This window comes from Pseudopipra pipra, chromosome 15 (genome assembly GCF_036250125.1).
Source record: "Pseudopipra pipra isolate bDixPip1 chromosome 15, bDixPip1.hap1, whole genome shotgun sequence".
Lineage (NCBI taxonomy): Eukaryota > Metazoa > Chordata > Aves > Passeriformes > Pipridae > Pseudopipra > Pseudopipra pipra.
The window spans coordinates 16,877,489-16,891,655 of NC_087563.1; the positions used below are offsets into that span (position 1 = coordinate 16,877,489).

Consider the following 14,167-nt stretch of genomic DNA (forward strand, 5'->3'; position numbering starts at 1 on the left):
AGAGAACCACTAAACTTTACTTTCGGAGTTTCCTCTCCATGGGCACGACCCCATGCCCCCACACTGATCAGGCAGCATGGGCTGGATTCCCAGTTAATTCAGGCTTGGGGATGCTGGGACACATCTGTGCCATATTCTCACCATTTCAAATATCAGCAAATGGAGGAGGTCAGAAATGAACAAACTGAAATAACTGCTAAATTATTTGTCATACAGTGAGCAGCTTGTATAACCCTACGGAGACCCGCTGGAAGCCTGGTCCAGATCAACCTCCTGACTCATCCACAGCACTTAAACAAGAGGTTTTCCTGGCTTGCAAACAATTCAGCAAATCCTATGAGAGGCTGTGCCTGCTCCCATGAGTATCCCCTCCCATCCCCAGGGGAGCTGGAGGCTGCCAGAAGCTGAGGCTCACATGGGACACCCCAAGCCTCTGGGAAGACCGAGCAGGATGTGATGCCCAGAGGTGCACAGCCTCCCATCAATTCCTGGATTTGCTTTAGTGGGTAAAATCATGTTCCTAAAAAGCAGCTCACTCCTTCCTGACACAAGTTAACACACCTGCAAAGAGCTTCTTGGTGTTCAGGTATAAAGATCAATGACTGCAGTGACAGTGCCTTGGGCTAGAAAGGAAGAGATCCTACAATTTAATACAAGAGAGCAATCCTTTGGAAAAGCCTGTGCCCTGCCTTACAGCAATACAGAAAACAGACCAAGCTGTGCAGCCCTCCTAAACTCCAACAGCATCAAGAAACTTAGCTCAAAAAGCTGCCAGCTTTGTGCTGCCCAGACACACTGCAGTGGACTCACAGCGAGAAAAAGGGAACAAACCACGGGGGCTGCCCTCAGCAGGGTCTCCTACCCATCTCCTGTTGGGTCCTGAGAGCTGGGCATGTCATCAGGGCTCCAATTCCATGGAGGAACAAGGTTTAATTCCTTTGGAAATACTCAAGTTTCCAAACAGTTGCTCAGTGGACAAAAAGAAACCCAGGCTGGGTGATGAGGAGCTTGCACACATGCCAGCAACCCACCCAAATTCCCTGCAGCATCAGGGTGAAGAATCACGGAGGCAAAGCCTCCACCAAGAGCCAAACCATTTGCAGGATCTCCCTCACACTGGAGGAGCATTCACTCCTTTATTTACCCAGCCAGAGACATGACATTTTAAAAAAAATCTGTATCAGTCAAAGGTTCATTTAAACGAAGGGCTGAAAATTGGGATCAGCCTGAAAAAGCACAACAAACCTGAGGCCATTAGTCTGAAAGTGGGTCTCAAGGGCACTTGAGGAAAAGGAGTAAGTGGACCCCAACACTCCTGAGGATCACATCCATCCCTGGAGAAGATTACACAGTAATAAAATATACTCAGCAAATTCCCATGGTTAATCATCTCTGTAAACTGAATGCTTCACTTGGCTGAAGGGAGAAGGCATTTTTTTCTATATGCTCTCTTTTAATATACTAGATAGAAATAATTAATCCTGCATAGTGTTTCTCATCTGAAAATACTTAATTTTATTACAGCAAAGGCTTTAGTCTGTCATCTTTTCTTTACCTCCATTCCAGTCTAAATTAGTCTTGCCCAGTGTCCATAAATAAATCAGCTTAGGAAAGTCAGTGGAAAGATAACTCTGCCAGCAACCTTCAGTGGATGCTGATACTGTTCCTACTGCCAGCTCTGCTCCCAGGGGAATTCTCCTGCAGCACACCACAACTTTAAAAGGCCAATTTAAAGGATGATTTTCACTTTCTGTTTATTAAAATAGTATCTAGCAGGCCATTTGGACCAGATGCCCCATCTTCTTATGAACTCAAGCTAACAAATTTTATAGATGGTACTGCTTCTCCACAGCAGAGCAGAATTTAAGATGTTAGGAAAAGAGCCTGGGGGTAATAAGGGTGAAGGATGGGGTTGGAGATAGTGGTGGCTGGTCACAATAATGAGCTGCAACCCACACACAAGATTTTGTGACCCTCAGCGTACCCACACCCGGATTTACTGACCATGTTACACCTACTTATTGCATTTTTATGGCTTCTAGTAAAGTCTATAAAACCATGAGCCAAAAACTATACTCCCAAAGCTGGGTTCAAAGAAGAAAGGGAACGCCAAGAAGACATTAAATGGTTAGGTTTTAAATTAACTGGCCTGATGTTCAGACCTGCATGCAAGCTGGCTGGACCGGCTGGACGAGCCTAAAAGCATCTTTAGGATCCAGGTTTTGGTGCTAACAGGTACCTGTGCACTTCACCCCTCCCCTCCTTCACTGAAGATACTCCAGGAAACATCTGGAGCACCCTGGTCACCAGCACAGGGTGCTGGAGAGCTCAGAGCCCTGTGGGCATCCTGTTGTCACCCCTGGCACAAGTCACCCCTAACCAGAGTCCCAGGACCCCATAGGAGGGACCACTGGTACCCAGGGTCTGCCAACACATCCTCCTGCAGATAGAGCAGAGAAAGGGCTGGAGGTGGCTGGTCCCAGGGAGGTGACACAGAGTATGTCGACAGGCCACTGTCACCAAACCCTTTTATTTTAAAACAAACAAGAACCTGAGCAGAATCAGATGGCACTGCTGGGACCACTCTATGTGCAGAAAATAAAGGATTTGCAGTATTTCCTTACTGGCTGTTGGAGCCAAAACCCCCTCAAGATTTGGAAACGGCCTCTGCAAATCCACGAAAATTCCTACATATATTAACAGCAGCCAGGGGGTCCGGGCTGGGCCTGGGAAGAGGATCCTGTGGTGGCTGATGGCCCCGTCTGTCACCCCTCTTTGTGCCATTGTAAGCTGTCCACATGTCAGGGGCTGTAACAAGCACATTCCTTGCAAGAAAAAGCTGATGGAGGGAACATCACACCACCCCTTGCCGTGCACATCCCTGCTCCAGCAAGCAGCCCAGTGCCACCGTGCAGATGGTCCCCACTGCTGCTGCTGGGCACAGCACGTGGCTGGGCTGGCACTGCCCTTGGGTATAACCTAAACCTTCTGTAAAGTGCTTGTCCCAAAAACCTGCGCAGGCAGCAAATGCCTGGTTCAGCTCTGAAGCTCCCGCTCGGCTTTTGCGGCAGTTCTGGGGAGAACAAAGCAGCTGGATTTGGCCCTGGGAGGATTCACCAAGCTCTGGTAACAGGAGCAGCCGTCCCCAAAAGGCACTCCCTGACTGCACAGAGACCAGTGGCTGCTGCTCAGCCCCGGGAAGGCCCCTTTGTGGTACCCAAGTGGCACTGAGGACGCTCAGGAAGGGGTTAATGCTGCTTGCAGCAGCGTCCTGCCCTCCGGGTACCAGCAGCCAGTGAGTGCAGCTCCAGGTGACGTAATGCCTGGGTGGCTGCGCAGGCTGCACATCCACCCCAGCCCTGCACACCCCATCCCTCCTGCGCTGGGGATGCGTCAGGGACCGGGCAGGGACCACGGGCAGGGACCACGGGATGCATCAGGGACCCCAGCACGTCTCAGGGACCCTGCTGCCCTCTGCCAGGCTCAGGCACACCCACTGTCCCTTCAGCTGACGCCCTGGTCCTTCCCCGCTGAATTCCGACACTCGGCACTACCCGGTGAATGTCAGAAATTATCATTATCAGCTTTTAAAACATCCCCAGCAATCAGGAGTGTCTGATCCATGACCAGCACCACACAGCACCACAGGGCAAAGCATCAGCACGGTCCCAGTTGGGAAACTCCTCTGGGCTCTGGGACCATTAAAGGTCTCTCCCTCTGGGCTTGGAAATCCCCCTGTGACAATCCCATTTCCATGCAGAATGTTAAGGACAGGGCAGGGTGGCCCCTCCCAAGCTGCTGGCAGTTTAGGATGTACACAGGCAGGTTCTGGAAGTTTTACAGAAATGCAGCTGAAGCTCCAAATCACAATTAGCAGGTGCAATAAAAAAAATGCTCAGTTTTCCCCCCACCCACCTAAAATCTCCTCCAGTAACAGCCTGTAACCATAGTTGGTCCTTCCAGGCCTCTGGAATAATGTAATCCTCTAAGGAGAAAGTGATTCACTCTTCTTTGATGTGATAAAAAGAGGAAAACAAGTGAACAGGAGGCACTAAACAGCCATCTTGTGAAACCCAGACAGCTTTTCCAATTCCGTTTCTGAGCTGTTTATCACCACATAAAAAGCCTGATACCCAGCAGACTAGAGAAAGACCGGAGTGTTGATGTCCCTGTCTTCCTCACGTTTATATTCCAGCCTAAATCTCACCGAGATTCAGCTCAACAAATGAATTATTTAAGTTGCAACCCTGATTCAGTGCCCAGAAAATCATTTGGATGTAGAAAGGAGCAGGGACCTGGAACAGAAGCACTCAGGTGCAGAGCAGTCTGCCTTCCCAAGGCAGGGGAGAGGACAGGCACCATGGCACAGCTGGGCTCATCTCCACACTTCTGAGGGAAGCAAACCACGGCTGCAGGGACACAGCAGTGGCTGGGCAGTGGTTTGCTGGTGGGCTGGTTGGAACAACAAAATGCAGATGTTTTTCTGGTTGACTAGACAAAAGCGGCGTCTGGGCTGAGAGCAAAGTACACACGTAACTTTCATGCTGTGCAAGGATCTTCCCCATATTCCTTTCCCCCCTTTCTCTCTGTGCCATTGAGTTTTAACAGCAATGCTGAAGGCAGCAGGAGGGGACTGTGCCCCGCTGCTGGGACAGAGCACAGCCTGTGCTGCTCTTCTGGCTCTGAAACCCAGCAAACCCCAGCAGCCTCTGGCCCCAGGGCAGCTGCAGAGGATGCCCAGGCAGCATCTTCTCCCCACAGGCAAGCAGGGCAGAGCCAGCCACAGCCCTAACACTCGTGGGTGCTGCTCTCCATCTCCTCCCAGAACATCACTGACCTACCTGGTGGCCCTTCAGGGACCCATGCCACACACCAACCTTCTCCAAACCCAGCCCACAGGTTGCTAGCATTCTGCTCTTTCCCATTTAAGCAACATATATCTTGGAATTGCTACTAGGGAAGCCAGGGACACTTGAGTGTGTGTTTTCTGGATATAAAAAGACAAAAAAAAGTTGCTTCCTTATGTAACTTAAGCCAAGCTACTAACATTAAAGCATCTGGAATTAATTATCCCAGACAGATAATGTTCGCACAATTACTTCAGTAACGCAAACAGTTCCACTTGCCTTTGTATCCATCTCCTAATGGGGACCAGAGACAGAAGATGTGAGAAATGGTGGCAGCTCTGCACCTGCCATGGTCTGAGCATGAGCCACAGCAGATCAGGAACTAGCCAAGTGCCCCTGACGCTGCTGCTCCCAGAGCTGAGCATCTGAGAGCTCAAAATACAGACAAGGGCACAAAGAAGACAATTCCCATCCTCAGCACAGTGTCATCCCATGGGTCTCCTGACACAAACCCAGCCCAAGGAAAGCAAAGCTTTGAGGAATTTGAAAAGGCAGCATCCAGACTCTTTTAATGTGTTCTGGATGGCTGCACTAACGCTGAACCCTGAAATACATGAGAACAGTTCTGATGCCGAGTCACCCCAAGCAGCTCACAGCCCATCCCAGAAAACCAGGAGGGATCCGTCTCCCTCTTGCACCATCCACGTGCAGCTACACTTGTCTGGGTGCACTTCATGGAATCCTACCATGGTTTGAGTTGGAAGGGACCTTTGAAGGTCTCCAAGTCCAAGCCTCCTTCCATGAGCACAGACACCTTCAACTAGATCAGATTTTCCGGATCTTCTTCAAGTGCACTGAAAAAACCCACCCACCAGCTCTCCTCCACCTCCCCAAGGTCCTGGGAGCAGAGGGACGCTCACTTTCCAGCAATACAGGCTTCACCTAAATTCAACAGGATTATGTGCAGCAGCACCAAGAACCCAGCAGCTATTCCTGATGCTGGGCTGTCCCGCTCCTCCCATCACTCTGAAGAGCACTTAAAAATAATAGTTCAATGGGGACCTAAGGTGCACTAAATCACTAAGAGGTGATTTAATTACTCCTGCGGTTGCAAGCCCAGCAACCAGAGCTGCTGGGGTTTGCCTGGCTAGACACTAAATCCATGGTTCTGGATGGGGAGCAGAGGCAATGGAGCGGGATGGGGAGGCTCCCAAAGCTGTACCAAACTGGAGTTGGTCCCAAGAGCTGTAAACCTCGTTACAGAGCAGTAGGAAATCAAGCTCACTCATTCTATACCTTTGCTGCTGAAATACACTTGACTTTCTGTGTGCTGGATCCAGTATAAACCACAGGCATCCACTGGGAGGATTAGCAAACATTCAAAATAAAAGTCCAAGTGGCTCGGAACAAGGTAAGAACAGGCTGGATTAATACATTTCCCACAGGAAGCTAATAAAGGTGAGGACTTGCTGAAAGGCCACACAAGAACTTGTCAAGCAGAGAGTAAACCAGAGCTGAGGACGAGTAAGAGGCAGAGTAAATCACACTCCTTTGCAAAGCACTTGTGGGCACCAGGCATGAGCTCACAACCCTCCACAGCACCAGCACCACCCTCTGCATGGCCCAGACCCTCTGCACCACACTGGGAGTGTTCCACCCCATCCCAAACCAGGTACCTGAACCACCAGCAGGACAGACCACCCTGTGCACAGCCCATCCCTCCCCACTGCCTGCAGGGACAAGGGTTTCCTGAGCAGATCTGACTGGAGTCCTCCCTTTGCCAGTGGCAGAGGGAACTCACTGATGTTACACCACTGGGGTGGTTCTGCTGCCATGGATCAGTGCCACCAGCCAGCCTGTCCTCCCCGTGGCCAGGTGTCCCTGTGGGGGTCCCCAGGAGTGGGCAGGCAGCGAGCTTTCCTCTCCCCATGTTCCCCCGTCCCAGGGCTTGTGATCTGAACATTTAGGCCCAGGGAAGTCAGGATTTTCACTTCTTTTGATCAGAGCACAGCCTCAGATCTTGAAAGGGAAGCGTACACGTATTTCTGGAGCATACCAGAACCCAGGCACATTTAAGGGCAGGCAGCCACAGAACGGGGATAACCAACCCGAGAAATAGCCCTTTGTAAAATCACCAACGTGCCATCTGTGAGCTCCAAACTCACACATTTTTCATGATGAGTTGGAGGGAAGGAAAAAAAAAAAGGGGGGGGGGGGAAGAAAAAAAAAAAGGATTATGTTAAAAAAAAAAAAAGCTCTACTCCAAAAGCTACTCAAACTGCTGCAGAATCCTGCCTGCCCCTTCTGCAGCAAAGCCCAAGGGAAGCTGCTGATGAGTCAACAGCCAGCCTGCGTTGCCGACCGAGGAAAGGAAGTCCAATCTCACCACTCGAGAACAAAGTGTGCTGGTTCATGCAGTACACACTGAACACAGCCTCGGAAAGCCCTCCCCGGGCTGGGAGCAGCAAGGATCCAGCCTGGCTGCCAGCCAGGGCTCCTGCTGCACGCCAGGGAGAGGGAGAGGTGACGTCCAGACATTGCTGGGACATCTGCACCGTGCCACCCTGCTGCCAGGCCAGCCTGGCCACAGCTCCTCGGGCTACCATGCTCCACACCACAGCAGAGGCTGCTCCAGGGGGATTTTCTCCCTTGGCTGGAATTGCTCCCTCCCAGGACCACGTGTTCTGGATGCAGCACCCAGCCCTGCTGGGATGAGCAGAGGTGTCTGCTCACTGCCAGATGGGGGGCAGGGATGTGTCCCAGTCCTAACCCTCTACTGGTGCCCCAGTTAGTTCTCCCTGCCTCAGTGCACTCATCTCCAGCAGCTCCTCGCAAGCAGACCTGCTCCTCGGGGATCCTCTTCCAGTGATGCTGGTACTGCAAAACCACGGCCTGCCAACAACTATGTACCCTCTGAAAGAGCTGCTGGAACTCCTGGAGATGTGAAGGAGACTGTCCAGCAAAGAGCAGCACAGCTCGAAGGAGATGAACACCAATTGGGCAGCCCCACACCGTCATGATCCGGGCACAGGAGCCCTGCACCATCTTGATGTGTGCCCAGCAGCACAGCAAGGGGCTGCCTGACCTCTGTGTGTGGCCATCAGAGGAGAAGGGCAGAGGGGACCTGAGGCAGGAGGACGGGGAGGGACACAGCCCCCGTGCGACGTGGCAGACAGCGTTTGTGCCGGTGCCGCCGCCATCGCCGAGCTGGTACTCGCCGAGGTTGTGCCTTCCTGTTGCCACAGCACTTTCTGTTTTCTGTTAAAACAGGGCCACAGCGACGATGCAAGTATAGATCTGCAATGCCAAGAATATCTGGGAAGCCTGCCAGCAAGAAGCAGCCTTCCTGCTCGTCCTCCCGCTGTGTGCAAATTCACAGGAAACAGAATCTACAGCACATACTAATGTGGCTTAATGCAAGATCCAAGAGCCACCTCGAGATCCTGCTTACATCCCTGTCAGCCTGGGGAAGGAGCCACATGCCAAAAGCATTAAATCATTAAATAAAGGAGGAAATAAAACCTGTACAGGTGCATAAAATCCCACGTAGACGAAGCTGCTTTATGAAGGGGTGCTCTGCTGTGTGAGCTCAACACTCTGCCAGCATCAGCGCTGGCATCGCCTCCAGTGGGAAGGGACGAGCCTGGGTCTGATCCCGGCACACCCGCTGTGCAAAAAGGGCTTCACAGCCTCCTACGAGCACTCATGGCAAACCAGCAAAGCCTACTTTCCCCTTGGGTTTATCACAATGTGACTCTGGGTAGACACAGCTCATCTGAAGCATCTCCTTCCCATTTACAACAGGAGAGGTACTCACAGCTCCAATGCTCCAAAACTGGTGATAACATTTACCCGCACTTTATCTTCCTTAATCCTTAAACTCAAGCTCTGCTGAGATGGGCTAGCTTTGCATCCAGCACCCAACTGCACCCCACACCAGACTGGGACCTTGTGCCCGGCTCTACCACTGACTTATGGTGTAAATCTCCATGCCTCACTTTGCCCAAGTGTAAAATAACTGTAGGGCTCACACAGGGGCTTGTGAGGCTCATCTCTGGTCCCAGAAAGCCAGTGGGGATCCTTCAGCAATGGGGTCTAGCACAGGTGGAACATCCTGTCACCACTGGGGTGGAGTGTCACCACCACCCATATCCCAGGTGGGTGACCAGGAGACTCATGGGCAGAGGATGCCAGCCTGCCTGTTGGGAGGGAAACTCACCTCCACTACTCACTCCTCTGCTCCCAGCTGACTGCAAGCAGTTTTTATCACCACGCTGGAGCCCTTCAAGCTTTGGGCAATTCTCAGACATGTTACCATACAAAATAAAACCCTATTCAGTAGCAATGAGCCAGAAATGATCATGGAGAGGAAACATCTTATCTCCTGCACTGCCTAATGACCCTGGCACACAGGTGGCCCCCAGCAGCACCCATGCCTCCCGGGACACCAAGCCAAGAGATGCTGCATCTCTTCCCCTACCGCTTTCCTCACAACTGCACCGTGATTTGTGCTAACCTAGAAAGGACCCTTGAGTTTAAGGTGGCTCTTAGTGGAGGCATTTTGAGACAGCTGCTTTCTGGGAAAAGCATTCCTTAAAATACAGCTCTTTCCTTCTGCCTCACCCCCAGCTTTTGACATTTCAGAGGCTCCAGTAAAACAAGATGTTTCAAAAATCTAATTTTCAGCTTCGGAGGCACAAAACCTCGAGGCAGGGTGCAGGCAGGGAGAGCTGGTTTCCAAGCGCCCGGGTGGGAGATGAAAAGAGCAGCAGCGGCTGCGTGAACGGCAGCACCTTTGGAGAACAAGATCCACCTCTGGAGCAGGAAGCAATTCCCACACACTCCGCAGCACAATCCGCTGGCTGGTGATGGCTCAGCCCAGGAACCAAACCCCTGGGCTTCAGGATGATGGGCTGGGTATTATTTCGCAGGCAGCGCTTGCCTGCTCGCCAGCTCCTGGGGCTCTAGTGGCTTCTCCCCCCTGCTGCCTCCCTCTAGGAATTTCACATGGAAGTGGCTGTCAGAATTGACAACATCAGGTCTGGGTTACCACAGGAATCCCTCTCTAAGGGCAGGGTGCTGTGTCACACCTCTGAGATGGGGGGACAGCAAAGTGCTGCCCCGACAGTGAGGAAGAGAGGCAACTGCTGGGCTCAACATTTCCAGTCTACAGAAAACATCACTGCTGGTTTTTCAGCAGATTAAAGGAATTTGGATGGTTCATATCTCACACAGAGAGGATCTGCTGGGTTTATGTGAATTTTTTTTGTTTCGAATAGGGAAAATGGAAAGTTAGGAAGCAAAGGGGGAAAGTGATGCTGAGGCCATGGGGCAGCAGCTACAGGGTGGGAGCAAAAGCTGCAGCTCAGGGGGGACCAGAGAGGTACCTGCTCATCCATCACCTGGGATGGAGACTGGGGTGAATTAAAGCAATTAAACTAGGGAGGTAAATGGAGTTGTAAGGCTTTTTAAGGCTGCTCTCTTTAGGCAGATGAAATACAGTCATCTCTTGTGAAAAAACACTTGACATTTCTCCAACGCAGGGCAAGCTGCAAGAGGGAGTTGTCTAACCCTGGAGATAGGAAAACAGCTGCAGTCTGCACCGTCCCTGGCAGTCCAACGCTGCCCTCTCCACCTCCAACTCTCACAGCGTGACCCAAGTGGGAAAACACCGAGGGCAGGGATGCTTTTGGAGGGAGAGCTGCTTGACAGAAGCACACTGTCCCCACTGTGCCTTCTGGTGTGGCACAGCAGTATGTGCAGAGATGCTGTCCTGACCAGAACAAATCTGGCAATGTCACTGCCTGTCCCCCTGGGATGTGCATCATGGCCACAAACCAGGTGCAGCTATTAATGCTGCTGTAAAATGAGCTCTTCGTTCCACTCACATCACACCAGTGAAGGCAAAATATCCCAAACAGGCTTCAGTCTGAGGAAAAAGTCCTTCAGGATTGATTGATGTCCTGCCAGCAAAGAGAGATGGTTCAGGCAGATGGGACGTGGTGCAGGACAGACAGACAGAGCAACAAAAGAGGAAAGAACTCCAAGGAAGTTAAGGCTTTGGGTGAGCAGCACAACCCCAGAGCATCCCTGGAGCAGCCTGGGATGAGCAGGGCATGGTGCAAACCTGAGGGGCTGCAGAAATCCACCTGGGATTAGCTGGGAGTGATGGAGCCAGCAATGAGTATCTCTAAAAGGTCACAGAGAATGGGTCAGATCTTAGAACCATAGAATGGCTTGGGTTGGAAAGGACCTTAAAGAACATGCAGTTCCATCCCCTGCCATGGGCAGGGGCACCTTCCACTAGCCCAGGTTGCTCCAAGCCTCATCCAACCTGGCCTTGGACACTTCCAGGGATGGGGCAGCCACAGCTTCTCTGGGCAAGTGCCTTACCACCCTCACAGGGAAGAATTTCTTTCTAATATCCATGATACACATTATCAGACTTCAAAAATAAAACAAACTCTTTGGAGAGAAAGGCTTGAACACCAAATGGTATTGAGGAACTGAAGAAAGAGCTGGAACCATGGCAGGAGGCAATGCATCAAGGATTATGGAATCGTGCCGAGATTGAGAATAATCACATAAGCAAAATTACCCCAAGAACTGGGAAATTCTTCAGAGGAGAATCCGATGGTGGAAGTGAAACCTCACACTCAAGGTGAGTGGGCAGCACCAGGATGTCCCCTCCAGAAGCCGTGGGCATGTCCCTGTGGTGGTGGTGTGGGTGAAAGCAGGGGAAGCCTCAAGACTGACAAACACGTTCACAACTCCAGAAAACACAGCCTTTGATGGGAGCTTAAAATAAATGGATCTGCTTTGTCTTGAGGAGAGGACTGAGAGAAGACACAAGAGTGGCCTGAAAAATGTGAAAGATATCAGGAAAGGGCTGGTGCCAGAGCGAGACAGAGTGGGATGGGGACATGGGAGGGATGACCTGCACCAGGAGTAACTCTAGGAATATCCATGCATGGGAACACATGGCAGTGGCAGAGCTGCCCCAGGACCCCCAAAATCAAGAGCTTAGAGACAGGTAGAAGGGTACATTTTCAGCCTGCCCTGTGCCCTGGCAGCTCCTGGCTGCCAGGTCTGGGATGCCAAACCCCACCCCACAGGCAGCCACTGCCAGGCTGGATCTAAATGGGCACTGCCAGCCTGGGCAGCACCAAGATCACTTTTCACTGGAAACAGCCCCGGCACGAGCCCTCAAGCTGGGGAGCAGAGCACTGGCAAAGCCAGGCTGTGGTTAGCTATCAAAGACAACTAAAAAACGATATAACACACAGATTTTTTTTTCCCCTCTCTTTTTTTTTTTCTGTTTGGGGTTGGTGTTTTTTTTTTTTTCCCAAGGATTAAATCAACTCAACAGCCCCCTTTACAACTTCCCTTTTGATGTGTTCAGACTCATTAAAGTTTCATTTCTTTCTCTGTCTTCCCCGGGGGAGGAAGGGGAGCGTACACAAAAGTTTACTTCAGGAGCAGGGTCGGCAGCTGCAGCAGCAGCTGCTGTTGCTGTGGGACAAGCGGAGCCTCCGCCGGCCTCTGCTCCCTGCCGGGATCCCTGGGCAAAACACACCCCCCCTGCAGCCTCCCTGCTCCCACGAGCAACCCCAGCAGCACCCGGGCACGATGCTTCACCAGTGTTCCTGCAGGATGCACACCCGCTGTCACACGTCACGAAGGGAACACATGAGAGCTCCAAAGCTCCTGCAAACCCTGTGGGGAGTTTCGGGTCTGACCCCGAGAGTTTTGGGGTCCCTTCCCAACCTGCCCGGCTCACCCCAGCAGCAGCACCAGCCTTTCCCCCACAGCTTTGGCCACTGCCCTGGGACAATCCCACACACACATCGAGTGGGTGGCAGCTCCCCCACGTTTCTTTTTTGCCTGAGCAGCTGTTTAAGTGTCTATTTTAAAACCCAGTTCCCTATTTTAAAATAGCTAATGAGCCCCCGATCTCGGCTGACAGACGTCGTCTCTACAAGGTCTGGGAGATGCTTCTCTATTCGCTGGGCTCCTTTTCCCAAGCCCTGAATCTCAGCATGCCCAGCACGTTCCCAATCCACATAAACATAGTAAAGAGGGAAGTTTTTAATTTAAGGGCCAACTTCTGCTCCCCTGCCGTGAAATACCAGCAGTACAGCCACGTGTTTCTAGGCAGAGAGGCATCAGCCAGCCAGGCAGAGGCTGGAGTTCTGGGTGGTTTTCTGCTGGTACTTTTTTATCCTCTCTTTGATTTTATCACATCTTTTTTAAAATTCCCCGATCAAGAGGAAGCAGGGAGCTGGCCCGCCTGGCCACTGCCCAAAAAAAGCCAGGCACACAAGAGGGACTTTTCAGGGTGTGGTGGGAGGTCCCTGTGAATCCCCGTGCAAGCCCAGGTTCCCATGCATCACCTCTGCGTGCCCCCCGAGATGGTTTGCACCCCACCAAGGCAGAGGGGACCCCGCAGAGGGGACAGCGCTCGCTTACCTGACCACAGGCTCAGGGATGGCCTCGGCACTCGCCGGCACCTGGACACCCTTCTCCCACTCCTGCCTCCAAGGATCAGCCAGGACGTAGTACTCGTCAGGGCTCAGCTGGAAGGAGTCAGGGATCTTCATGGCTGTTATCAGGTCCGTACGGAAAACCTGCACCGGAGAAAAACCCGTCCTGAGTGAAGGGGTCTGGTAGGGGCTGGGGGCATGTGTGCCCTGGGGAGATGTCCTGGGGGTTTGCATCACCAGTGGTATGGCTTCAGGGTGTCATTTAGTGTCACTTCAGGGTGAGGTCTGGGCAGGAGAACACCGGCACACAGGCAGGGACTCCTCTCCAGCCAGGCAGTGCTGAGAGCCCAAGCCCTGCAGCCACAACCCTTCCGAGGTACCACAAACCAGGCAGTCAGGAAATCCAGCCACAAGGTGTGAGCTCCCATGAGACATTAACTTGGATTAATCCTAGTTTTTAATCCAAAAACTAGGATTAAACTAAAGAAACAGGCTGCCTTCTCCTAAGGGATTGATGATTTCAATGTAGCCATACAAATATCTACCCAAATGCCAAGGGATGTTCTGCAACTGGGTTTCTCTGCACTTAGCCCTCCTGGGGGAAGGGAAATTATGTTCTTGACAGAAATGAAGCTGTGGGAGACAAAGAGCACATCATCCCAAGCACCTTCATGTCCCCATCACATCACCTCATGACCCTGAGCATTTTTGTGTCCTCTTCATGTCACCTCATCGCCCTGAGCACCTTCATGTCCCCATCGTGGTTACCTCATCACCTTGAGAACCTTCATGTCCCTGTCATGTTACCTCACTGCCCCAAGCATCTCTGTGTGCCCA

The 14,167-nt window shown here is 51.9% G+C and overlaps 1 protein-coding gene across 2 annotated transcripts in view; it reads right to left on the bottom strand.

The window, feature by feature from the left end:
• The window catches only part of JADE2 (jade family PHD finger 2), a 72,845-nt gene that overhangs the window by 38,583 nt on the left and 20,095 nt on the right, over positions 1-14,167 (bottom strand). For both annotated transcript variants that reach the window (XM_064672219.1, XM_064672217.1), the window contains one exon: positions 13,317-13,474. In XM_064672219.1, the coding sequence (XP_064528289.1) occupies positions 13,317-13,474 (158 nt within the window). The remainder of the gene's footprint in view (positions 1-13,316; positions 13,475-14,167) is intronic.